Below are 27,481 nucleotides of genomic sequence, written 5' to 3'. Positions count from 1 at the left end.
CATCAGTCTTGTATTTTCATGCTGTCATTGTGAGTTTCTTTCCTTCTTTTTTATATTACAAAAAAATTAAAAAAGACCGCATTTGCACACTCTCACCAGACATTTTAGAAACCACCAAAAACAGTGCTGGTGAACCAAAACTCATTTCCCTTTTATATAAGAACAGTAGTGTGAAGATTGGGGCTAGCTGTTACAGTAAGGGACTATATTTCAGTAATTATAAGAAAGAAATCGAAATATTCAAATGTGTATTTTCTCTAGCAGTGGTTTCATTCTATCATTTTGCATGTGATGCCATTATAATATTCCCAGGAGATATTCTCTGGAATATATATACGTGACCCTGGACCACAAAACCAGTCTTAAGTCGCTGGGGGTATATTTGTAGCAATAGCCAAAAATACATTGTATGGGTCAAAATTATCAATTTTTCTTTTATGCCAAAAATCATTAGGACATTAAGTAAAGATCATGTTCCATGAAGAAATTTTGTAAATTTCCTAACGTAAATGTATCAAAACTTAATTTTTGATTAGTAATATGCATTTCTAAGAACTTCATTTGGACAACTTTAAAGGTGATTTTCTCAATATTTGGATTTTTTTGCACCCTCAGATTCCAGATTTTCAAATAGTTGTATCTCAGCCAAATATTGTCCGATCCTAACAAACCATACATCAATGGAAAGCTTATTTATTCAGTAAAATTTACACTTAAGACTGGTTTTGTTGTCCAGGGTCATATATATATATATATATATATATATATATGTGTGTGTGTGTGTGTGTATATGTGTGTGTGTGTGTGTGTGTTATATTATTACTGTATATCTCTTCATGAAGTCAGACATACTCTAGAATAAATATAAAATAAACATTACTTTTTTGGTTTAATCGGTTACAAAGATTTGGATGTAATTTATGTCATTTCTGTTCATATTGTTTGTGTACAAAAAGTTGGGTTGCACTTTATTTTACAGTTCGTGCACTTACAGTGTACTTAACTAAGAAAGTACTAGATAATATAAGGTAACTACATAAATTAGGGTTAGGTTAAGGGTAGGTTCGGAGTTAGTACCTAGTCATTAGCCAGTTATTATAATTACTATAACAAGTAGTATGTACATGTGGAACAGGACTGTAAAATAAAGTGCTAGCAATAGTTGCCCTCATGGCCACAAGAGTGTGCTGTGACATAACCAAACTCAACTACGTTGAATCGTTTAAAAATAATAAGAATCTCCTCAGTTAAAAAAAAAAAAATCAAACATTTAAAACCTTCCTAAACAAACAATGTTTTACCTGGTTTAGGTGAAAATTATGCAGCCACACAAGATCCGGTAACAAAACGCGTTGCCGTGAAACCACAGACGCCGGCGGAGGTGTCAACCTAACCCAGATTACTGAAGGACGGCGCGGAGAGCCAATGACCGTAGAGCCCATACAAGAGACTCCAAATCCTGCTGTCAGGGGAGGATTTAGTGCAATCCCGAACACAGAGTGGTTGCATCTGAGAAAGTGAGTGATGCTCAGACAGGATCCAGACACTTATGGAAAAAAATCACCCGATGTGTCATGCAATTATGCAAAACTAGAAACTTTAATCCTGATCTGAAACTGGATATGGACGCTATCGACTTCGGTCCGTTCTAGTCTGCTCTAAAGGTAAGTTAAGGAGCTGCTTTTCGAGGTTGTGCATGTGCTAAAAGTCTTTCTCTGCTTTCAAATAAACTAATGCAAATCCGATTCAGACGTAAAATTAAGTTTCTAGACGTATATTTTGCAACTACAAGTTAACTCGAGTTAAATGCATCATCAGTCAATCAAGTAACGTATACGGACGGTGACCGATTGCAATCGTTTCTGTAAAAAAGACTCCGTTCTGTGCCATACAGCAACACATGTGAAAGAGTATGTTCTCTTTATTCCAATAGCTAGTCAAACTAGGTGTAATAGCGGCGAGAGATCCTAAGATTACAAACTATTTCTCTCATAACCATCACGAAACAGTTACTGGAAATCCCGACTAGAAGCCTAATCCGCGTGCAACACGCGCGTTTACCGGGGCTTTAACGCACACGAGTTCGCAAACCGTTACGTTGATAGGGCATGCAGTATGTCAACGTGTAAGTTTTGTCTTTTGAAAGCAGCACATTATGCAAACAATGTTTGGATCTCGCTCTGTGAGATTCGGTTCGTATGTTAATGCACGGGTAGAGATGTCCGAATCCTGAACGATCGCTCTTGTGAACTGAATCTTTTTAATGAATCTCTTGAACAGGCCTAAAATGATTCGTTCGCGAATCAGCCTGAATCGGTCCTGGCGGTTCTCGAGTGTGCAATTCACCGACTGTCCGAAGTGATATTAAACATTTAGAGTTAATTGAGGATTTGATAAATGTGACAAAGTTACTTTAATAGTCGAATAGCAGAAATGATCCAAATAAAACGTGCTGGAAATATGATTACGACTTGTTTGTGATTGTATGTGTGACACAGACACATAGAACAGACTGAATCATGTCTGGAACAAACAACAAGGACTTTAAAATTAACACACTTAACATTAAAACGTATTCGTAAAAATGGAATAAATAGCCGTAAATACCTACATATGACTTTACTAGAAGGTTTAGACTTGAGCGTTTAATATGTCACGATTGACTGGCAGGGACTGTCACGGGATGACGTAACGCCGTCGTTCTCTGAGTCGGCTCTTTGAAATGAATTATTCAAAAGAACCGATTCGTTTAAATGAGTCGGACAAGTTAAGGAACAAAGGAGCCGTGAGGTCCGCGCTCTTCTCTAGCACTTGTAGTGTCACTCTGTCAGCATGGCAATTCACTTTAGTGGTTAAAATCTCCAGCTGCGATTTACATTTCGGTTTTTAGTCATATGCAAGATGTCATTTGTTCGGTTTATGATTAAATCGTTAGATTTGGTTACGGGAGTATTCATGAAGTCGTGCTGAAAATAGGACTGAAAATGTGACCGTGGTAACGTTATTGTTTTCATCTGCTGCAGTTCACGGCGACTAGTTAAACGCGCGGATAATCTCTCCTCTTTGGACGAAACATGACTTTCACTAAATGGAGGGTCTAATGATGGAGGGACGTAGTCGGGTCACCGCGTGCGTGCTGCTGATGTTCGTCTCCATGGTGATCGCTGATTCACCTGCTGCAGGTTAGTGAAGTCATGTTCTTCTTCATTTGGCACCAGTGATCAGTTTGCAGCCGGTAACTGGAGTTTATTGGCAAGATGACAGGAATTACGCCTTTTGTGGGAGACGTGTAAAACTTCTATAAAGCAATGCAAAGTTTTGAGGACAGTGTAAAAACATTTTGGTAAAATTTGCACGAGTGTCTAGCATCATGATAAATGACTTTTCAAAATGAATGTGGTCTGCACTGATCATATTTGTTCTTGATTAGATATTGGTTATTGATTGGAAACACACAACAACAACATGGTTTCCGTCCATTTTAGGGTTAGGTTAGTCTATTTTGCTATCTGTATAGTTAGTTACATTTTATTATTTGCATATTTAATAATAAATACTGTCAGTGACTTTATCGGAACAAACCTTTTACCTATTTTTTGGCTGTGTAATTGTGTTATGCCTTTGCCTAGTCTCTCCAAAGGTTTTTGGATATTATCTTCAAAATGTCCACTTTAGTTGAAAAGCAGACCAGATCCTCTACAGTTTGTCAACATGATGACGAAAGACTTTTAAGGCTACTTTTCTTGCTTGGGTGGGACTTTGTCTGCATTGGTTTTAGATTCACCCTAATCCATGTCACTGACTCAAGCTTGTTGTCTCAAGCAATCCCTTTACATTTAGAGACAACTATACTGGATTAATATAATTTTTAATAACATAAATAATTTAGGGTAGATTACAAATCTAGCACACTGACTGGTCTTGCCTGTATGTCGAGTACTTATGGATCAAAGAGCTATATGAAGACAGGATAAGAACAAAAAACTAGGCTACTGGAAACAAAATATGCAGCTAGATGCTCATCTTTAGATGGAATTAGATTATTTTACACATTGTAGTTTTGTCCTTCGTGCAAGACTCATGGTGAAGTTTCTCATTCATTTTTAAATAGATTGTGTTGATCATTCATTCAAGAAGATTTTTGTAGATCGGTTTTCGTAGTAAATTTGACTGCTATGTGTTTCATCCTATTACCCGTCTGTTCATGCTGAAAATCAATATATTAGGAGCATATAATTGAGTGAAGATCACAGTGTTGACAGTCCATTTATATCCATTTCAGCATATCGCAAGCTGTCTAAAAGAAATGATGTGGAATAGTGTTTATTTTTGGTGATACGCTTCTTTGATTCTTAAAGGGATAGTTCACCATAAAATAAAAGTTCTATCTTAATTTATTCACCCTCGTGTCAATCCATACCTGCATGAGAAGCACAAAAAAAGATATTTTGATGAACTTTGGAAACAAATCAGCTGGAACAATTGGAACAACTTCCATGGTATAGATAGACATTTCTCAAAATACCTTATTTTAGTACTACAGAAGAAAAAGTCATACAGTTTTGGAACAGCATGAGGTGAGCAAATTCATTTTTGGATGAACTATCCCTTTAAGACAGGACCATATCTCATATTTAAATCCATCAGAACATGTCATGGAAACCAGCTGGGTCAGTCTGTTGTGACAATTTATTCAGTCTCGATCTGACACATTCAGAACCTGAAAGGATCTTGTCAGTTCTGTGGCTTCTCTGAAACTGAGACAGAATCCTTCTTCTTGTGATCTGAGAAAGCCTGACGTAAGAAACTCTTGAAGGCTAGGGAACGATAGAGAGCATGAGAACGGGGTTAAGTTGGGCCAGCACCTTCATTTAAAATATATAGGTAGAAAATTTTTGTCCAGAAATTCTTTTTTCAAGGGAGCTGTCTAGGTTCAATGGGTTAATACAAAGGTTATAATTATGCATGTAGTCAATTACTGTATATTTGCCAATTTTGAGGGAAAGGTCTAATTTATCAGGCACATTTATATGATGCAGTATAATTACTACAGCTTATCGGCTCAAATGCTTCCATCATCTGCTAGCTCACAGCTGTTTTAGTCTGACTCTATGCATTTTAAAATTGCTCTGCAATTTTATACTTCATCTTGGCACTGTGATGTAGGTCAGGCAGTCCCCCCCCCCCACCCCACTACTTAATGATGGGAGAGGCTAGTCGTAATTAACATCTAAGATCTGTGAAGAGCTTACTGTGTGCATCTCGTATTCTGAGCACATGTTGCCCGTTTTGAGCAGAAGCGGTGGTGGGCGGAGCCATCAAACTCCGCCTAACAATTTAGAGAGTAGGTCAACAAGGTGTACTGAGGACAGTGAGTTTGTGTGTATACAAGTTAGGATGTCTTTTAATTGTGGTTAAATTCCCAGCCCTCTCAAAAGGTGATATAGAGAGTTTTCACAGCCTCGACTCAAAGCCTGTCGCTTTGACTAGTATCTAAATGATGTGGATGTACAGAATTTAACCTTAAAAGCTGGGGGTTTCAGTACTGAATGAGTAGACTGACAGCAACAACTGAGTATATGAATATGTAGTGGTGTAAAAATTTGAGTCGCTTTTTTTTTTTTTTTCATCCTTGGGGTCCTATGATTTCCACAATGTGAAAAAGGTGGACAGAATCCAGTCATAAAAAATGGAACTTACAGGACACAAAGCCTCGTTCAGACTGTCAGCCCAAATCTGATTTTTGTGCAAATCCGATTGAAATCCGATCATATTTAGATAGTCTGAACGGCAATGAACTACATGAAACAAGCTTGTATCATTGCGAACTGCAAGTCAAGTGGAAAAACACAATATACTGGTAGTACACGTACCTCTTTGAGTTTTGAAATCAGCAGCACGGAATAAAGCCGCACATTCCAGCTTCCTGCATTTCTGCCGCTGCCTCGCAAGACGAAATATAATAATACAGCGCAACTGCAACGGCAACATGTTGTCATGTCGTAAGACAACATCTGTATTGCTGTTACTGTTGTTTTTAGCGTAGGGGCTCTGGCATAGGCATAACAACTAGGGCTGTGCGATTTGGGGGAAATATCTAATTGCGATTTTTTTTAACAGATATTGCGATTGCGATTTGATTTGCGATTTTAATTTTGCAAAGTCAAGCTTCAGCTCAATATTGTCAAAAGTGTGCAGCACAGTATGGGTATTATTCTCTGCTGAAAAAAACAATACAAACCATTGGGCATTATTGCAATAGGAATTATTGTTGTTCTATTGGTTCCCATCTGCCAGATTACATCCCACCAATAGAATGCATCAAATGCCAGTAGACACCATTATGTTAAAACCAATACAATTCCCATTATAACCCTTAAATCCATTACATTTTCTATTGTGTTTTGGGAGGGGTTCTATTGTTTTTTCAGTAGGGAAGACTATAATGGTATTACTACTTTTACAGAATTTACTTAGGCTAATTACTGAATTTCACCAGAAAGATTTGTTTATTTTGTGTAAATAAAGAACTACATTAGCCTACTTTAGTCAATTATTCAAGTATTACATAGGAAGGCTGATTTATTCATTTTTAAGTATTTGGGATTTTAAGAACAAGTGGAAAATGTGCTGAATGTTTCATTTCATCCAAGTGAAATTAGCAAAGCAGTTAGACTGAATTTACATTTGTTTCAAACGCAGAGCCAGGCCAAGTTGACACAGGTTGCGCGCGTGCGTCAAGCCTCATCCATACTGCCAGATGCGCTCGTATAGAGACTTGCGGTGCGGAGTCGGACGCGAGACAGCGAGAGTAAACGAGCATTACGAAACAGGCTGCGTGTGTGCGGCAAGTGTAAACGGCTCGTCCGTGAGATCCGGGATATGCGCCGCGTGGGGAAGAGAGGAGCGAGTATGAGAAGCATTCAGAGACGCAGGCTGTGTGTGCGGTCTTCTGAATTGGGAATAGCCAACATGCACTGTAAACTTATTTCAAATTAGAATCTGTTGGGGAGATAAAATGTGTAAGATAACGTTCATGTACTAATAAAAACAAATAAGAAAATGTATATTTAATTCTCCAGTACTAAAAGCAGAACCGATAAGTGAACTCTTTTGCGTTGTGGCACAGCTCTTGCAAATAACCTTTTTTATTCGGTGTCTGTCATTTCGAAGCCGAAATAATCTCATATTACATAAAATTTTCTTTAGTATTACTTTTTTAGTATTTTTTTTGTATTTATTTTTTTTGCCACTCAAGGCTGGCAGTCATGCATTTGCGTTTGATCTGGAACAGAGAACATCGCGTCCACATCGCAGGCTTTGCGATTAGTAAATCGCAACATCTCAAATCGCGATTGCGGTTCGATTTCGATTAATCGCACAGCCCTAATAACAACGCAATGGCATTACTATAGAAACCAATGCACATTCCGTAAAAATGAAAGAGCACTTATGGACACACAAATCGGATATGAACAGTTGCGATACGCTATGTGGACAGTCAGTTATTCAAATCAGATTCCATTCGGATATGCACAAAATCGGATTTGGACTGACAGTTTGAACGAGGCTTTTAAATTCAGTTGATTAGCCATCGTATTTGATTATTATAATGTAATTAAACTATTAAAATGGAATCCAGAAAATGAAAGTGGAAAGCAGAGGGAAAAATAAAACGCGGAATTTGTGAGAGAAAAAAAGAAACAGATGTGTTTTTTGTTGAACCTTTAGTATATTGTTGTTACATTGTATAAGATTCATGATTTAAGTTATTTAGACATGCTTTTTGATAACTAAAATTAAATGGAACCATTAAAATGGAACCCAGATCTATTAAAACAGGATAAAACAGAATCCAGAAAAATTTAAGTGCAAAAAACACAATATATATTGGAAAAATTAAACTGATTTCATAGGGCTCTATATTCTGCACAATTTCTGGTACAGTTGAAAACACTCCGCTAAGATACTTGTGTGTTTTGATGGTCATTGTTATGTAATTTCTAATTTGTTTTAAGTGGTTTTAAGAGTGTTCTGGGTGGTTATAAGTCTTATCAAGTACTCTGGTTCCTTGATATATCTGGATGCCCTTCAGAGTAAAGCTAGTGGGTATTTGTCCACCTGTTTTATTGTCTGCCAGGCAAAAATTGTAGGACTGATTGCTTAGAGAGGTAATAGCATGCTTCTACATTGATTTCAGCTATTATTCATGTCTGTAGCACAAAAAGAGAAGTTATACACCAAAGTTTAATTTTTATGGTTAAGGATGGGGATTTCTTCTAACTTATGAGCAATAGCATTAATGATGATTTCCTTAGCATGCTCCAATAATGTTTCTGATTCAGAGCTGATTCACTGCTTTCCCCATGGCAGATAGAGATGGCAGTTGTTTGCTCAAGCCCATTAAGCTGTTAAAATAAGCAGAAGCTTCAATAAGAAATAAGCATTAATTAATTAGTTATAGTGCAATAAGTAACTCAAATGGTCCAAATCAATGAATCCCAATTGAGTGCAACAGTGTCTACCCACTTTTTTAGCAGTTGTATATCGTACATAAACAAATGTATGATATACAACTTTTGATTTTTAGATATTTATTATAAATATGAAATATAGCATGATGTTTATTGGAAAATAGTTCAATATATTTTACTACCATTCGTTGAAAACAGTTGTGCTGCTTAATGTTTTTTTGTGGAAACAGTGATACTTTTTAAAAACAGCATTTATTACAAATAGAAAATTTTTGTAACATAAACTGAAAAAAACTTACTGACTTTAAACTTTTGAATGGTATAGTACAATAATTAAATTAAGATGGCAGAGAGACTGATTTGGTTACGTTATTCGCAATGCTTCTTGAGTAAGCGTTCACCATGTTTTGGTATGGTTTGGATTCTTTAGTAACAGCAACTCCTATGATTGGTGGATGCAAGGCGTTGCCTGCTTCAGGATTGTGGGTGTAGTTCTTCACTGAGAGTTTGAAACTTGCTTTTAGTTTGTTTGTTTAACAGTTTTGGAGCTCATGGTAGACCTTTATAGAGAAAGTGAAGAAGATTCTACTTCAAGATTCTACTTCAATCCGACTGTTGTGCTCTATAGGGCAGTCTACTATAAATAAGCACTTTTTGCGTATGGTTTTGAAAGAATCCTTGTGTTTTCCTATCACCAGTGGCAACTGGTGCATATAAGGATGTTCTTTAGGCAGAGATGAGAGCACTCGTGGACTCACGATCATGCAGATGTTGCCCTATTTATTATTCTTGTAATTGAAAAGCTCTTTCACAGAATTCACACTGGATGTCAGAGTCTCCTGAAGAACGTTGTTGAGTTTTTGGGATTGCGTGGAGCTCGGCGCAAAACTCCTGGCTAATTACAAGTGTTGCCGCTTTTACAAGTGAAACCTTATCTGTGAGGGATGACAATCAGTGCATTCATTATTCATCGCCTCTGGGACTGGGAACAGAGCAATACGCCGGACCCATCAAAAGCCACAGGAGCTGGATGCTGAGGCCACTGGCTGCTGGACAAGCGAACAAAGTCCCATTGAGAAACCGGGACGGTTGGATACCAGTTTCTTTGATGGTGAACCCATGCATTGCCGAGGAGGAGTTTGTGTGTGTTTGAAGGATACTAGTTTAGTTTAGACCATAGGGAATGCTTGTAGACAAGGTCATTTCCTGTATTTATAACTTCTTGCATATAAAGTAAACATAAGAGCATCAAAATCAAAGCCATTCAAAGATAATTCATGTTCAATATACACCAACATGGAGTGGGATTTTGGACCAATGAGATTTAACACTCGGCAACCAATGTAATGTCTTGTTGGGCATCGCTTATCATTATTGTCACTGGTTAAGACAAAAACTTTCATAAACAGAGGATATAATTTTCACGTTATGGTTTTGTGCTTGGTTTTCATCCTGTAAAGATAAGATTTTTGTGATTTTTACTGTTTGTTTACATACTTTCTTTCATGTTAATTAGTTGTAATGAAAAAAATTTGTCCTCGTCGGAGTGAAAGTTTGCAGTGCTGTTTCTGCACCATTGTTCTAAGACATCTGCAAGTAATTTGGCCTTTTTTAGGGGTAAAACCCCTTTAACAAGGTAGTTTTCCACAGTCCCATAGATTTTACATTCATAGACCAGTTCTTCTCATTTTATGGCCTTTATTGACGTCAAAAAAATCTAAAGTCCTGGTACCCGCTCACGCCTAGCAAGTTTTTAGTGTATGTTTTTAGCACGCGATCTTGACAGCCAGCAAAATGTAAGTTATGATGATGTCATGAAGAGAAGCATTTGTCTTGGTGTTTCACTGATTTATTTTGTTTTCATTTTTTTTAAGGAGACATCTTTTGTCTTTTCTTTGTTTGAAAGTACAGTTTTGTGTAAATATCTTTTCTTCATTAGGAATTTCAACAATACAAAGCACAGATCACAGCTCAGTGCTGAGCACCTCTGGGCTTTTTTTGTAAATTCATCAGCACAAGACATTAGGTCTGATTATAACAAACCGATTTTGGTCTAAAATTTCCTGTTTTATGGGAGGGTTGCAAATAAGTCTCACTTTTAGTCAATGCGCTTAGTTTTTTTTTTTTTTTAAGGAATGGTCTGTACAAATACATTGTGACAAATACAGTTTAACATTCAAAATAACTCAATAATGAACTGCATCCCTTGTCTAAATTAATTATTTAATTATTATTATTTATTTTTTTTACAAGACAGACCATGCAAAATCTGTGCTTAGTTGTTCAGTTACTTCCAAATCATAATCCAAAATCATCTAAAATCATAAATAAAAATATAATGTGATCTATCCATCTATCTATAATAAACAGTTTATTTATATATATATATGTGTGTATGTGTGTAATATATATTAGTGCTGTCAATCGATTAAAAAATTTAATCACATTAATCACAGTCGTGGACTGTGATTAATCATGATTAATCACAAATTTAAAATACTAGGATTTACCTGTAAATGTGTTGAAAAAGAAATGCATGACAAACTAGTTTAAGGAAACAGAACCTTTCACACTTCCACCAGGTATGAGACATAATCTTTATTATTCTTTTATCATTATTCTTTTGTTTTTATTCAGCCATTATCAGCCTTTATACTACCGGGCCGTTGAATGCTTGAATCTGATTGGCTGACGAACGTTCTAAGGTGTGCAATTATTTTCAGGGAAACGCACGGCGAATGTAGTTCCAGGCAGCTCTTGACCGCATTACATGACCGTATCACTTCGCCAAATGATTTCTGTTATTTCAAAGGTCTTACAACAGCAAAATAACCAAAACCCACAACGACACTGGCCAAACAAATAAATATAGTAAACAATATGATAAAAACGACAGATACATGTTTTTGCTACAAAATTGCGCTTTATTATGTACGGAAAGCACATACTCTATCTCTCCCACACTGCCGATCACTATTGAGAGACGCACAGAGGTATTTCTCTCTCTCTCTCTCTCACATAACTTAGTTATTAACTGCATTAGTCTGTTATCAACGGCTCAAGCCTCCGTTACTAGGTTTAAAATGACGTTTTGGAATTAGCAACGGAGGCGTTGGATGAAATGTGGAAGAAATAATCCCACTCACAATAGCGATTTAAGTAGAAATACTGGACGAATGCCTTGAAATATATCATCTGATCAATGTCTTGAGGTGTGGCAACCGTAGTATAAGTGGAATAATTGACTTCGGTCCGTTGAATTATTAGAAAAATAATAATAATTATTATAATAATTAATAATTATTTTTCTAATAATCCAACGGCCCGTCGTCAATTATTCCTTACTTATACTGGCAATAAAACGTTTACCAAGCCATATCGCTTCAATCCCAGTATACATTTACCCAACTATTATCAAAAGTATTTCTAAATAAATACAACAAAACATTTATTGAGACTTTACATGAAGTATTATGACAAAATGCATTATGAAGAAGAATTGGACCTGTTCTGCAGCTGCATTAGAGCTAATATTAGCATCATGCTACATAAGACAATTTATGAGATTAATACTACACCTTTACTCAGAACTCACTTCAAGCCACCATCGAGTGTTTGTAATAACTTTCTTTTGCGAGCACATGTGGAATTTGGTCGTTTACTGTTGTTAAAATATGCTATTTATAGCCTTTTATATCGCTGCTTAAATTAGCATTTCAGATGTACACATTCATACAAAAAAATCACATACAGACCATATCCTATCGTAATCGTGTGTTTATTATCTTATATAATCTATAGTGGCTGTTGTCATGTTTATTTCTGCTGTGTAAAAGCCTTAACATGTGCTCTGCTGAAACTCACGTTGTTTGTGATGTTAACCGCCTCTCCGTTCTTAAGTTGCCAGGGATTTCAAGTATAATACACATTTAAAACACATTTTAAATTTTTATTTTTCCATATACACTTTGGGCGGCTGCGGTACATTAAAAAAGTAGCCCAAAAAACCGCAACCCACGGCTCTGTAATTTTTCCCGCGACTATATTTTCAAAATAGCCCACTTGTGCCATTAACCTGGCAACACTGCTTCACTGTACCCTCATCACACAAAACCTTCCGTGCTGCGATGACGGGAAGAAGTTGGGGTCAAACCTTATCAAGTGATTAATTTGCGTTAAAACAATATTAACGCGTTAAAATTTTTTGATTAATCGCATGCGTTACCGTTGACACCCCTTATATATATTATATATATATATTAGTTCTGTCAAACGATTAATCGCATCCAAAATAAAAGTTTTTGTTTACATAATATATGTGTGTGTATTGTGTATATTTATTATGTAAATATAAATACAAACACATGCATGTATATATTTAAGAAAAATGTTATGTTTACATATTAAATATATTTATATTTATATATAATATAAAATATAAGAATATAAATGTATATGCATGTAAACATTTTCAAAACATATACTGTATGTGCGTGGATTTATATATACATAATAAATATACACAGTACACACATATATTATGTAAACAAAAACTTTTATTTTGGATGTGATTAATCATTTGACAGCACTAATATATATATATATATATATATATATATATATATATACATTTATAAATATTTCTGGCTAATAATTACACACACACACACACACACACACACACACACACACACACACACATATATTTATCTTTTGTTTATTTTATTTTATTTATTTTTATTTATAAATATTTCTGACTAATAATACCACTGTTCTACCACTATTTACACAAATTGGACTGTTAAACTACCATTTCCAAGCCAGAAACCTTTTTTGTATGTGTGTAAAAGCCTATTTCCCAGCATTTGTTCTGTAGAGCACTCATTTGAAGTGACAATCAAAGATAAGAGGGCTCTATTTTAGTTTTTAGTCAAAGGAACTGTGTGAATGGAGGTCTGGGAGGTTGAGATAGTGCTGGGCTCGTGTCAGCAACATCAAAATTCAATCAGGGCCATTTTAGACCAACCATTCAACTGTGACCTCCACTACAGATCTATATACTGATATTTCAGTCATCTCATTTCATTGCCTTTGTTTGGAATGCAGCCTTTTGTTATTTATACTTTACTGTAGTTTGTTTAGTATCATTTCTGTTTTTTATTACCGAATAAACTCAGCCACATTAAATGCAGTCCATCAAAGAAGACCTATGTGCTACATTCACCCACATGGCCATTATAATTGACTAATGTGGTCCCGGTGTTGTGAATGTGTTGTGAACTGTATTTGAGGTAACTGTGACAGCCTGACAGAAGGCTGACATGGATGCCCATATTGCACTGGGCTCACATATCTGTACGGTTCAGCACACGTCTGGACCATCTCACTCTGAACAGATGGTTACATCTGAGCACAGCGGGGTTTATGAGGAATTAATTTATCAATGTAAAATTTAATAAAATAGATTAAATCACACATTTCAGAAAACCATTGGAATTTATGGTAGATTCTTGAAAAATCTCCTACACTACCAAAAGTTTGGAAAGAAATCTCTTATGTTCACCAAGGCTGCATTTATTTGCTCAAAAGTACAGTTAAAACTGTAATATTGTGAAATTTAAATTTAGAAGGTCTGTTTACTGATTTAATATATTGTTAAATGTAATTTATTCCTGTGATGGAAAAGCTGAATTTTCAGCAGTCTTTTTTACTTCATTCTTAAATGTCGCAGGATACTTCAGAAATCATTCTAATATGCCAATCATTAATTTCTTCTTATTATCAATGTTTAAAACAGTTTTTACTGCTTAATATTTTTGTGATGCCCCAAACTTGATGGTAGTGTAAGATTAAAATAATGATAATACTTTTATTCAAAAAGGACGGAGTGAATTTATCAAAAGTGACTGTAAAAACATTTATGAAGTTACTATTTTTCAAATCGGCCTAGTAGATTTTTCAAATAGGCTAAATGCTATTCTTTTGAACTTTTGATTAATCAAAGAATCCAGAAGAAAAATTTGCTTATTTTTTTGCCACAATCCCAAGCTGTTTCATATTGACGTCAACATGAAACATTAGCATATTGCCCGCCCACTTGTTGGTCTTTTCGCGTTGGTCTGAATGAAAGTGCATTCATTCTTTGCCACTAGGGCTGCGTCCGAAAGCGCTAAAATGCTGCTTTTGGAGGCAGCATTCCAAAGCAGAAGGCACATCCGAATCCAAATTCTGCTTTACTTCCTGTCTCTGGAGGTACCTTATTCTGATCGAATTTTGAAGGCAGTATAGATGTATCCTTCGCTGCCTTTGATATCCCACAATCATGTGCGTTCCATTCCGTGACGGTTGAGCTAAAAAATAAAGATGGCATCTGAAAGTTGCGTCTGACTAACATTTTGCACTTTTGATGTTATTTCTAGCGAGAAATAAGTATTATAGTAATTAAATATTTGTTTAGTTATCACCAAAACTCATTCTATTTTATTGTAGATCATTAAAATGTTATGCTGCCTCAGAAGCCTGTTCCGAAATCAGTTTCGTGAGGTGCCTTCCTGCAAAAATGCTGCCTGCAAAGTCATTGCCTCATAGGGCAGCAAGTCGGCTGCCTAGGCTTTCGGACGCAGCCTAGGTGCCGCTTTTGGAGCGGTAAAAATAGCAGTTTCCCCGGTAACGGCTGTACACAAAGCAGCACTGCGCTCACAAACGCTGCTTTATCAGGCATCACAGGCATGATGAAATGAAAATGAGACCAATCGACCCAGATTAGCATCACGCGAAGGAGGGGTTTGGTAAAATGAATCGTTGAGCGAATCGTTTTGGAGTCGTTGAGCAAGTAAGGTAAAAATAAATGCATATTATAAGACAATGAAAGTGTTTTTTGAACTTGCATGCATGTCAGCCTGTTGAAATATGAACCTTTCATTACCCATAATAGGGGCACTTTAATAACTGAGCACCATATCAGCATTAGAATTATTTCTGAAGGACCATGTGACCCTGAAGACTGGAGTAATGATGCTGAAAATTCAGCTTTGTATCACAGGAATAAATTACATTTTTAAATATATAAAAATAAAAAACAGTTAACAGTATTATTTTTTTTTTACTGGTTTTTGACTTGTAGTAAAGGTCATGGACACACTCGTTTTGCTGTTTTTCTGTTGAAGAATCATGAATACTAAGACTTTAGTAACAATAATAAGATACAGTATAAGCATCATCCTCAACCTTTTATAATCATCATAATTTGCACCATGTTTTACAGAGCTGTCAAAAGCTCTCGCCTGATGGAGTGTCAGTGTGAGAGGTGTGTCTCTCTCTCTTCTCTACATAAGTCTGGCTGCTTTGTAGTCAAAGGGTCCAGAAGTTTACGCAGTGAGTTCAGTCCAGCCCTGAGCACGAAGCCCTCACAGTGACACAGTCTTCAGGGCTTCTCCAGTTACAGGCCTTCCTGTCTTTCGAAGAAGGCTGAGGGAGTAGGGGGGAAACGTGCAGGGAACTTGAGCGTCCTCCAGTGAATTACACAATATGCCAGCTATGGAAAAGTCTGCTTCTCTGGAGACCATCCCAATGTTAGGAGTTAAAGTGTGTCCCCACCTTCCTCATTACATCCCCTCCCCTGTCTCAGTCGATCTGAGTTTTTTTCTTTTTTTTTTTTCTCATTCTCATATCTCTCACAGTCGGAGTATTTCTGCACCCAGTTTGCACTCAAGTTCAGATCTTTGTCTTAAGATCTTTGTCTCACACAGGAACAAGGTTGTGCGCCATTCAGAATTGATTTGACAATGCCTTAAATTCCAGTTCTAGTTCAAATTTAAATTTACAGGTGATTTCCACAGTCCTTGAAAACTTTCAAAGGTCATTGAGATTTATTTAGCCAATATAAAATTGTATACTTAAGCTATTCTGATTTATTTCATGGCTAAAAGATACCCTTGTGAGTGCGGCCTCTATTAAAAATCCTTATCCTTAATTAAAATATAGTAAAATAATATCTCATTTATATTATAATAAATATATACAGGTGCTGGTCATATGTTTAGAATATCATCAAAAAGTTTATTTATTTCACTAATTCCATTCAAAAAGTGAAATTTGGATATTATATTCATTTATTATATACAGACTGATATATTTCAAATGTTTATTTCTTTTAATTTTGATGATTATAACTGACAACTAAGGAAAATCCCAAATTCAGTATCTCAGAAAATTAGAATATTTACATTTGAGTTTCAATTAATGACCATCCCTACAGTATCAATTCCGGGTATCTCTTGTTCTTTGAAACCACAATAATGGGGAAGACTGCTGACTTGGCAATGATCCAGAAGACGAACATTGACACCCTCCACAAAGAGGGTAAGTCACAGAGGGTCATTACTGAAAGGTGTGGCTGTTTACAGAGTGCTGTATCAAAGCATATTAAATGCAAAGTTGACTGGAAGGAAGAATTTGGGTAGGAAAAGGTGCACAAGCAACAGGGATGACCGCAAGCTTGAGAATACTGTCAAGCAAAGCTGATTCAAACACTTGTGAGAGCTTCACAAGGAGTGAACTGAAGCTGGAGTCAGTGCATCAAGAGTCACCACGCTCAGACGTCTTCAGGAAAAGGGCTACCAAGCCACTTCTGAACCAGAGACAACGTCAGAAGCGTCTTACCTGGGCTGTGGAGAAAAAGAACTGGACTGTTGCTCAGTGGTCCAAAGTCCTCTTTTCAGATGAAAGTAAATTTTGCATTTCATTTGGAAATCAAGGTCCCAGAGTCTGAAGGAAGAGTGGAGAGGCACAGAATCCATGTTGCTTGAAGTCCAGTGTGAAGTTTCCACAGTCTGCGATGATTTGGGCTGCCATGTAATCTGCTGGTGTTGGTTCACTGTGTTTTCTGAAGTCCACAGTCAACGCAGCCATCTACCAGGAAATTTTAGAGCACTTCATGCTTCCTGCTGCTGACCAACTTTATGGAGATGCAGATTTCATTTTCCAACAGGACTTGGCACCTGCACACAGTGCCAAAGCAACCAGTATCTGGTTTAAGGACCATGGTATCCCTGTTCTTAATTGGCCAGCAAACTCGCCTGACCTTAACCCCATAGAAAATCGATGGGGTATTGTGAAGAGGAAGATGCGATATGCCAGACCTAACAATGCAGAAGAGCTGAAGGCCACTATCAGAGCAACCTGGGCTCTCATAACACCTGAGCAGTGCCACAGACTGATCGACTCCATGCCACGCCGCATTGCTGCAGTAATTCAGGCAAAAGGAGCCCCAACTAAGTATTGAGTGCTGTATAGGCTCATACTTTTCATGTTCATACTTTTCAGTTGGCCAAGATTTCTAAAAAACCTTTCTTTGTATTGGTCTTAAGTAATATTCTAATTTTCTGAGATACTGAATTTAGGATTTTCCTTAGTTGTCAGTTATAATCATCAAAATTAAAAGAAATAAACATTTGAAATATATCAGTTTGTGGCTAATGAATGAATATAATGTACAAGTTTCACTTTTTGAATGGAATTAGTGAAATAAATCAACTTTTTGATGATATTCTAATTATATGACCAGCACCTGTATATATATATTTTAAATGCATTTAAAATGCTAATAATTTAACAGTTAAATGTGTTAATTTAAAAAAAAATTGAAGAATTTTTTCCCCCCATTTTTCATACTGTACATTATAATGTTGTGATGCCTAAATTCACTTGCAGCATTTTAAATGATAGATTTTTAGTTTGGCAAAATTTGGCAAAGCTGATTTAAGCAAGTAGAATTCATAGTTAGAAGTTATAGTAAATTCCTCTTCAACATTAAATTCAACATTCTGTGTGGCCAATTAGATTGAAATTTAATCATGAATTGAATGGGAGCCATACTTAAATTCTCAGTTTACCTAATGCTGTGCAGGAGAGATGGACTTCAGCATTTATGGTGGCCATCAGCAGACATGACCTCAGTCTGATCAATGGAAACCTTCAGAGAGACAGTGTTTCGCCTGACGTGACTCTGCTCTGCCTTTGTGCCATGTTAGGTAACACGTTCCAGCCTGATTTTACTCAAAACATTCAGTCGCTCAACCAGATGTTAGGCTGTAAAATTCAGGTGAATTTGACTATTAGGACTTTTTCACTTTGGAAAATCGTCTCAGGCTTATGCTTACAATAACAAGACTGTTCGTGACATGAGGGAAGCCAATGGTGTGCTATGTTTATGCTGTTCCTGCTCATTATTTTTTTGTCTGTACTTCATAGTAGTTCAATCTATGGCTGTACATGGGAAATGTCAGTCGTCCCGAGCACTTAGCCACTGATAAGACAAACAACAGAGCTCTGTTCAGTGTCAGAGGGGCCTATTCTATCCCTCATGTCACTCTCACATTGCTCTTTTTTCATTTAAATGTTTTTTGGGAAAAGAAATTGCTTATTTTATTCAGAAAGGATGCATTAAATTGATTAAAAGTGACAGTAAAGACATTTATAACGGTACAAAAGATTCCGGTTTCAAATAAATTCAGTTCTTTTAAATGTTCTCTTCATCAAAGAATCCTGATCACGGTTTCCACAAACATATTGAGCAGCACAACTGTTTTCAACCTAAAAACTTTCCTTGAGCACCAGGTTAGCATATTAGAATTATTTCTGAAGCATCATGTGACACTGAAGACTAGAGTAATGATGCTGAAAATTCAGCTTTGTCATCACAGAAATAAATTAAGTTTTAATGTACTTTCAAATAGAAATTAGTTATTTTAAATGGTAATAATATTTCACAATATTTCTATATTATAACACAATATATTATTTTTCATCAAATAAATGCAGAGAAAAAGCAGCCAGAACATTCTGCAAAACATCTTCATTTGTGTTCCACGGAAAATCGTAAAGGTTTGCAACATGAGTAAACGATGAAAGAATGTAAATTTTTAGGTCAAATATTCCTTTTAAAAGTGATTGGGATATAATATCGGATTTCCATTTGAAATTGTTGTTATTCTCAGCTTAAATTGAGTTTGTAAGTTTACAAAAATAGACTACATTCAAGACGGATACAGTCAAGTCAAGTCATCTTTATTTATATAGCGCTTTTAACAATACAGATTGTGTCAAAGCACTTAACAGTGTCAAATTGGAGGATAGAGTGTCAGTAATGTATAATGATAAGATTAAACACTCAATTTTCAGTTAGAGGCATTTCATTATTGAATTCAGAGATGTCATTGTCTAGCTCAGTTTAGTGTTCTGTGTACTGTTTAGGATGCAGTACACAATACCGCATTTTGTAAATGTAATAAAAGAGAAACCTCCTAAAAAAACAGCGTCTTCCCTCTATAAAGGCATTCTGAGATAAAACGAATGTCAGCAGAGACTCTGCCTTGATTGTTCGATTAGGCAGCGCACGGGGAGTTTGTGCCAGCGTTAGGCAGAGGCAGTCACGCAATGGGATCAGCTTAAAACAGAAACATGTGTGGGCAAAGGGGCTTGAATTAATACCAAAGACCTTTCCTTTGCTTTTTTTTTTTTCTCTCGTTTACTCTTTTTCTCTGGAATAGCAACAACCAGAAAATGAGACTTTCCCTAGAATGAGCCTGGCAAGTGGAAGGAAATGACATCATTAAGGGGGGTTGTAATTGATGTCTCAGTGTTTTTGGTAGAAGGTCTTGGCTATAGTCTGACTTTTTGTGTGTTTCACAGCTGCTCCCTTCAAATTAGACTGTGCAGTTCTACCATAAAAGTTTCAGGTACGTCCCATAAACTGCTCAGTATATTGATGTTGAGCGGTTTAACAAATTAAAGGGGTCATATGATGCGATTTCAAGTTTTCCTTTCTCTTTGGAGTGTTACAAGCTGTTTGTGCATAGATAAGATCCCTGAAGTTGCAAAGACTGAAGTCTCAAAACTAAAGCGAGATTCTTTATGAAAGTTAAGACTCGACCACGCCCCCACATGTCTACGTCGCGGTGTGGGGAGATTTGAAAAACACTGCCCAAATGTTTACGCAAAGAAAGAGGGCGTGATTTTTATTCTCACTGTAGTATTGTTGCTGCTGCCGGAGCCATGTCCTGGAGACGCTGTGTTTCGTTGTGAAAGCAAAACTACTTTGTTTGGGCTTCCAAGAGAGGACACAACTAGAAATCAGTGGTTAAGTTGTATTTGCAACACTGTTCCAGAACAGTTCAACCCAAATAGTGTGTGCATCGCATTTTACGAAGGACTATTTCCTGAACCTGGGAGTAGCCTGCCAGCTATGCTAAAAGGCTGTTTCTATAAAGTGGGGCAATTCCAACTTTGCAAGGACAGTCTGGCGCTTCTGACTCACAGCCTGTAAGTATGTTTTCATATTTAAAGAATTTGCCACTGACTATTCAAACGCGAGTTTTGAGCAGTGTAGAGTAGTGCTTGTTGTTTGTTGTTTCTCCGATCACAAATGCAGACATGGTAATGTTTACGCGGCGCGATGCAACGCGACGCGTAAAAATACAGTATAAGTCATTATAATCAGAAATTATGTCCCCACTGGATGCAACAAATGCCTTGTTTGTAATGGGTTTTATTGTTTTTGTGTCGTCACGCCGGGACACGCCATCACAATACGGTAAGGGGCATAACATTTCCGTCTCACGCTTGAGGTATTCGGCCAATCACAACGCACTGGATAGCTGGCCAATCAGAGCACGCTTCGCGTCTCAGAACGATGAGCTTTGTAAAGATCGGCGTGTTTCAGAAAGGCAGAAATACCAGGAACAACAATAATGTACAGTATGTGGAAAATAATGTGCTTTTTGAACCTTAAACCGCAAAAACACATTGCATTACACCAAATACACAAAATAATGTTCTTTTTAGCAATGTCAAATGACCCCTTTAAAGATTCAGTCATCTACTGGTTTTCACAAACAGCAAAAGTACCAAAAGTACCAAAGTACTTTTATCATACCATCATAGTACTCCTATGGTTTCTTGGACAAGATACTGTGTTAATAATACTATGTTTTTTTGAACAAGTACTATAATATTATTTATTTAAAACTTTAAGTATTCAAAAGATCTTTTGGATGTTTTTGATTTGATCACAGTAAAAACAGTAATGTTTTGAACTATTATTATAATTTAAAATAACTGTTTTCTATTTTTAGAATATTGAGAACAATTTTTAGAACTTTATCTTTATCTTTATCACTATCTTTATAGTTATCTTGCTTGGTATGAACGGACCTTTAATTGTAATTTGTTTCTGTGATGCAAAGCTACACTTTCAGCATCATAACTCCAGTCCTCAGTGTCACATGATCCTTCAGAAATCATTCTAATATGCTGATTTGGTGCTCAAAAAAATTTCTTATTCTTATAATCACTGAAAATTGCGCTGCTTAATATTTTTGAGGAAACCATGACACATTTTTTTTCCAAGATTCTTTGATGAATATAAAGTAAAAAAAGGAATCTTTTGTAGCCATGTTAAAGACTTTACTGTTACTTTTGATCAATTTATTGCGTCCTTGCTAAATAAAAGGATAATTAAAAATAATACTGACCTTCAACTTTTTAACAGATGTGTATATAGGCCTTATATGGCAAAATTTGTGCCAAAGTACCATTTTAATGTGATGACCAAGGTACCACTAATTTTTATATTACTTGTTGACTTAAAAAAAGTAAGATGAAAACAAGTCTCTATTCTGAAATGATCTTCAGAATAGTTATTTGTAAGCCTTACTTATGAACGCTGTCAAATCAATCAGCCTCACAACATTAGCACTGATTATTTGACAATAAGAGGTTATCATATGTCCTACAGTGTATGTTTATCATAGTGTCTGGCTCATTATTTAGTGTATTTGTTGGTGAAAAATCATTCAGAGAGTCTGTGATTGTTAGGCAGATTATCGTATTGTTTTGGTTTTGTTTGGGATGGGTTTATTGGGTTATTTCTCCCACTTACCACTGGACAGGAGTTTAGGGAGGAACAAATTACATTTGGGTGTGCTAAACTGAATCATTTATATGGGTTTGATCTAATTTTCAGCCTCCTTGTGGTTTCAGCCTAAGACGTCATCCTTTTCACAAAGACAAAAAGAGAGTCAGACGGAAAGACATACTGACATCGAACGTAATCCAGTTGCATTTAATTTTAGATCCCTTTGTGTTTTATTTTGAAAGCATCATGCAACACACTTTATCCGTTGTTCATAATGGAAGTCGTCAGTCGGTCATAAGCATTATTTTATTAGCTGCATGGCCATGAAGAGCTCAAAATAGAGTAGCTCACTGTTTCCTTTTGTGATGATAATCACCTCACTGTCTCTGTAGTTTTTCGTCTCGCTGTTCTTTTGAATTTGACAAAAACAGCCTGTCTTTTAAACACCTTTTCCATGTTCCAAATTCCAAATTCAGAAGTATTGAATAATATCAGAAGTTTAATCTTAAACTTTACATTATATACTTTAAATTAAACCATTGTGTTCTGTGCACGTAATTGTCTAATAAACTTTTATTGGCTGGTTTTGCCATCATTTTAAGGCCAAAGGGCAGCATACTGCGTTTTGTAATTACTTCCATAAATTAAATGGCATTTGTGCAGAAACCATTACGTAACATAACGTGCATAAGGGAATTTGTGCATATAGAAAGTTCATGTTTTTGTGATCCTCATGAGATTATAACACTCAAAGAACAGATCTTTGCTCTAAGATGGTTGGTACATCAAATGTAGTGTTGTGAAATCATGACTACTTTTAATACTTTATGTTTTATAATAGTTCTGGTCTGTATATATATTCAGAATGCATTTCTATTGTCACCCTTAATAGTTTCCCTGGGTTGTTGTTTTACTTTAATCTTTAAGCATTATGCATGAATTGTGTTTTATATTATACTGTTAATGTCCGCTGGTTTAAATTAAACTTATAGCAAATATGTTATGCATCACTTTTAAATACTGCAAGTAGTTTTTGTGGATATTCGTCACTATGTGCATTGTCTCACTGACATTTACATTTGCGTCTGACTCGTATCTCTTGGGTAGATCTCTGTGAAAGCGATAGCTCTAACAATTGCCAGACTGTTCATGCGTTACACGGTTGCATTTCTGTACCAGGTGGCAAAGGGAGTCATTGCCGCACTGTTGTGTGGAGTCAGGGTATTTCCCCTGCTGTCCGTCTGTCAGGCGAGAGGCTGCCTGCCATTACTCACGATAAACACTGCTCATTTAGGCTGAAGGTGACCCTCTTACAATTAATTATTGAGCTTGTCCGTCAATCAGGATTATTAAGTCACTCCATCATTAATTACTTTATTGTCTTTGCTTGAATGTTGTCACAGTTTCTGTTGGTGCCATTTTACATCATTTTGTTTGATCCGGCTCACCCGTAAAAGCAACAACGCAACAAGAACATATTGGCAGAGTACTGGTTTCAAATATCATACTGAAAGAAATAAAAGTGGACTTCATCAGACAGACATAGTATACTATATACTTATACATATAATAATCCAGGCATGTTTTTCACATTTGAGGCATTATAGTATATAGTAATGAATGAATTCATTGAAATGGATCATTTGAACTGATTCATGGAAATTAATCTAAACTTGATTAGTTAGTTAGTTTTGTGTGTTGTTCTTATGACAAATGAAGAGATGTGTTTTTAGCCATTTCTTGAAGACGGCTAAGGACTCAGCTGCTTGGATTGAGTTGGGCAGGTCATTCCACCAGGAGGGAACAGTTAATGTAAAAGTCTGTGAAAGTGATTTTGTGCCGCTTTTGGATGGCACTATAATGCACCGTTCACTTGCAGAATGCAAGCTTCAAGAAGGCACATAGCCTAAATCTGAAGTAGTGAATTTAGCTAAAGGGGTGCAGAGCAACTGTTATGCAAACATTTGCATGCAAACTTGAGATTAAGTACACGATAAATGAAGAAAACTGAAAAATCAAGGTAAAGATCACCTGTGAACAGAATATTTATATTCCAATTAGGGGTGCTACGATATATATCGTCTGCGATAATATCGTAATTGTTGTTTTAACGATATGTAATTTGACATTATCGAGTATTTTGCAAAAACCAAACAAAACTCCTACAGAGTGCACGCTTACATTACATGATGAAGTCAAAAAGTAAAATTGTCCATAAAAGGTAAAAATCAGTTAAAATTTTCGGAAATCAGATACATTTTTATCACTGATGTGAACTGACCACACAGAATATGAAGGATATCAAAAACTGCCGCTGTCCACGGTAGTCAGATATCGGCACAATAACACACTCGGCAAAATATTTTCTGATTATTGTTATCGAAAAAATCCCAAAAAATATTGAGATATCTTTTTTTTTTTTTTTTTTTCAATATCGCACACCCCTAATTCCAATCAAGCTGTAGTTTTGTCAAGTTAATGCAAAATTGTGTGTATTTTGGACGCATAAAATTAGCCATAGCAAGACAAATTTAAAATGCCATTGCCAACACAGTGATATTTTCTTTGACTTAGGACAGAGTCCTCTTTGGTTGTCAATCATAGATGTGTTGCATGACTTTCAGTTGTAGTGTTTTGAAAACTGGGTCAACAATCCATTTTGATTGGCCTAGCACAGAAATGGGTGGCTGTGGCTTTAATGTTTTATTGAATGGCTCCTGAGGGAATAGGCATCTGAGAATAGAAATCTAAATGTCCGTGCACTCATCTGATGAAGTCAGAGGTCAGGCAGTAATCTGTGCCTCTTCTGTCCTGTTCGTTAGCTTTAGTCTTGCTCAGTGACCGGAGAAACGGTGGATCATCAATTGATGTTTGGTTGAGATAGTTGAACACATTAGCATTCACCGTGTGTCATTTAAGCCACTTATTGCCACACTAAGACTAATTAATGACTTTTGCATCCCTCTCAAAGAGACTCGTACATCAAACTGTGGATATTGATGATTCCTGTGAGTTTTAGAGCTTCATCAATCATGCAGTTGAAATGCCATAATAATTTTGCACTAGGTTTGTGGTTTATTTAGAGCTGTACATCAATACTCTCTTTGAGTTTACCGAGTTGTCAGTATGCTGTATACTGTGTCCCAATTTGCCTACTGTATACTGAATAGTAAGCAAGATGACAATTAGTATGTCCCAAAATCATAATATGATTTAAAAAATACAATAAGGAAAAGTTATCATGATTATAAAGCTTTTTTTGTGTGGCTTTTCAAAAATGTAGATAAATTGGGCTAATATTGTCCTTTTCAACTTTTTTAAATGAAAGTGGTGAGGTCTTTTTTTTTAAGCTTTTAAGTTAAATATTTTAATTGTATGAACTTAAGTTTGAGTAATAAGGAATTTAAAGCTACTAAATCTAACTATTACATTTACATTTAGTCATTTAGCAGACGCTTTTATCCAAATCGACTTATAAATGAGGACAATAGAAGCAATCAAAATCAACAAAAGAGCAATAATATGTAAGTATTTAGCTTAACACAGTATACAAGGGGTTTTATATAATAAATAAAAAGAAAACAAGTAGATAGAATAGAAAAATAATAGGGAATGCTGGTTTAAGAGGGTCTTTATTTAAAATAAAAATAAAACAAGTTAAAAGAATCGAAAAAGAATAGAGAATGCTAGTGTTAAAGGGTCAAATGAAGATGGAAGAGATGTGTTTTTAGCCGTTTCTTGAAGATGGCTAAGGACTCAGCTGCTCGGATTGAGCTGGGCAGGTCATTCCACCAGGGACCAGTTAATGTAAAAGTCTGTGAAAGTGATTTTGTGCCTCTTTGGGATGGCACTTTAGCTTCTAGAGGGCACATAAGTCTGAAGTAGTGAATTTAGATAAAGGGGTGCAGAGCAACTGTTATGCATGCAAATTTGAGATTACATGATAAATTAAGAAATCCGAAAAATCAAGGTAAAAATCACTTGTGAACAGAATGTTTATTGTATTCCAATCAAGCTGTAGTTTTGTCAGATTAATGCAAAAATATGAAATTAGCCATAGCAAGACAACACAATGATATTAAACACAGCAATACTTCGTGCATCTAGCAACAGCAAGTAGACAATCATGATTCATGTAGTGTAAACAAAAGCTGAAAGTGTTAAAAAGGTACTTCAATAACTTAATGTTTCAGTAAGAAATATGAAAATTATGTTATAGTATTATTAATATTTTCAATTAGCTTTTATTTTCATACTTTGTTTTAATTTGAATTTGTTCTTTAGTTAATTTTAGTTTAGTTTAGTTATTTTTTTCTGTAGTTTTTTTTCTATTTCTATTTAATATATTTTTATTTCAGTTTTAGTCATTATAGTACTTTATTTCAGCCAAGGCAGCATTTCTTAAGTTTTTCATCTGATATTTGTGACCCTGAATGACAAAACCAGTCTTAAGTGTCAATTTTACAAAATTAAGATTTGTACATCATCGGAAAGCTGAATAAATAAGCTTTCCATTGATGTATGGTTTGTTATGATAGGACAATATTTGTCTGAGATACAACTATTTGAAAATCTGGAATCTGAGGGTGCAAAAAAATCCAAATGTTGAGAAAATCACCTTTAAAGTTGTCCAAATTAAGTTCTTAGAAATGCATATTACTAATCAAAAATTAAGTTTTGATACATTTACGGTAGGAAATTTACAAAATTTCTTCATGGAACATGATCTTTACTTAATGTCCTAATGATTTTTGGCATAAAAGAAAAATTGATAATTTTGACCCATACAATGTATTTTTGGCTATTGCTACAAATATACCCCAGCGACTTGAGACTGGTTTTGTGGTCCAGGGTCACATTTATATTTTATTTTATTTCAGGTTTATTGCAACAAAACCTTTTTTAATAGTTTTAGTTTTAATTAATAACAATGCTGGCGGCGCCGATAGCCTCATGGGTAGTGCGCCGGCATATACAGCGCAACTGTGCTCATGGCGACCTGAGTTCAATTCCTGTCTCGAGGTCCTATGCCGATCCCGCTCCCCTCTCTATACCCAATACTGTCCTGTTATCTCTTCACTGTCCTGTCTGA

The 27,481-nt window shown here is 35.9% G+C and overlaps 1 protein-coding gene across 3 annotated transcripts in view; it reads left to right on the top strand.

Moving 5' to 3' along the window:
• The first annotated feature begins 1,348 nt into the window (after nt 1–1,348).
• The window catches only part of si:ch211-1e14.1 (UPF0606 protein KIAA1549), a 55,704-nt gene continuing 29,571 nt past the window's right edge, over nt 1,349–27,481 (top strand). Inside the window, exons 1-2 of one of the 3 annotated variants that reach the window (XM_058751738.1) lie at nt 1,349–1,517; nt 3,024–3,182. In XM_058751738.1, the coding sequence (XP_058607721.1) occupies nt 3,089–3,182 (94 nt within the window). In that variant the 5' untranslated portion in view covers nt 1,349–1,517; nt 3,024–3,088. Of the gene's footprint in view, nt 1,665–3,023; nt 3,183–27,481 lie in introns of all 3 variants that reach the window. The other 2 variants (XM_058751737.1, XM_058751739.1) reach the window with 2 other exon arrangements.

Source organism: Onychostoma macrolepis, chromosome 18, assembly GCF_012432095.1.
Source record: "Onychostoma macrolepis isolate SWU-2019 chromosome 18, ASM1243209v1, whole genome shotgun sequence".
NCBI lineage: Eukaryota > Metazoa > Chordata > Actinopteri > Cypriniformes > Cyprinidae > Onychostoma > Onychostoma macrolepis.
The sequence above is the reverse complement of the archived record's forward strand: the minus strand, read 5'-3'. Positions and strand labels throughout refer to the sequence as shown.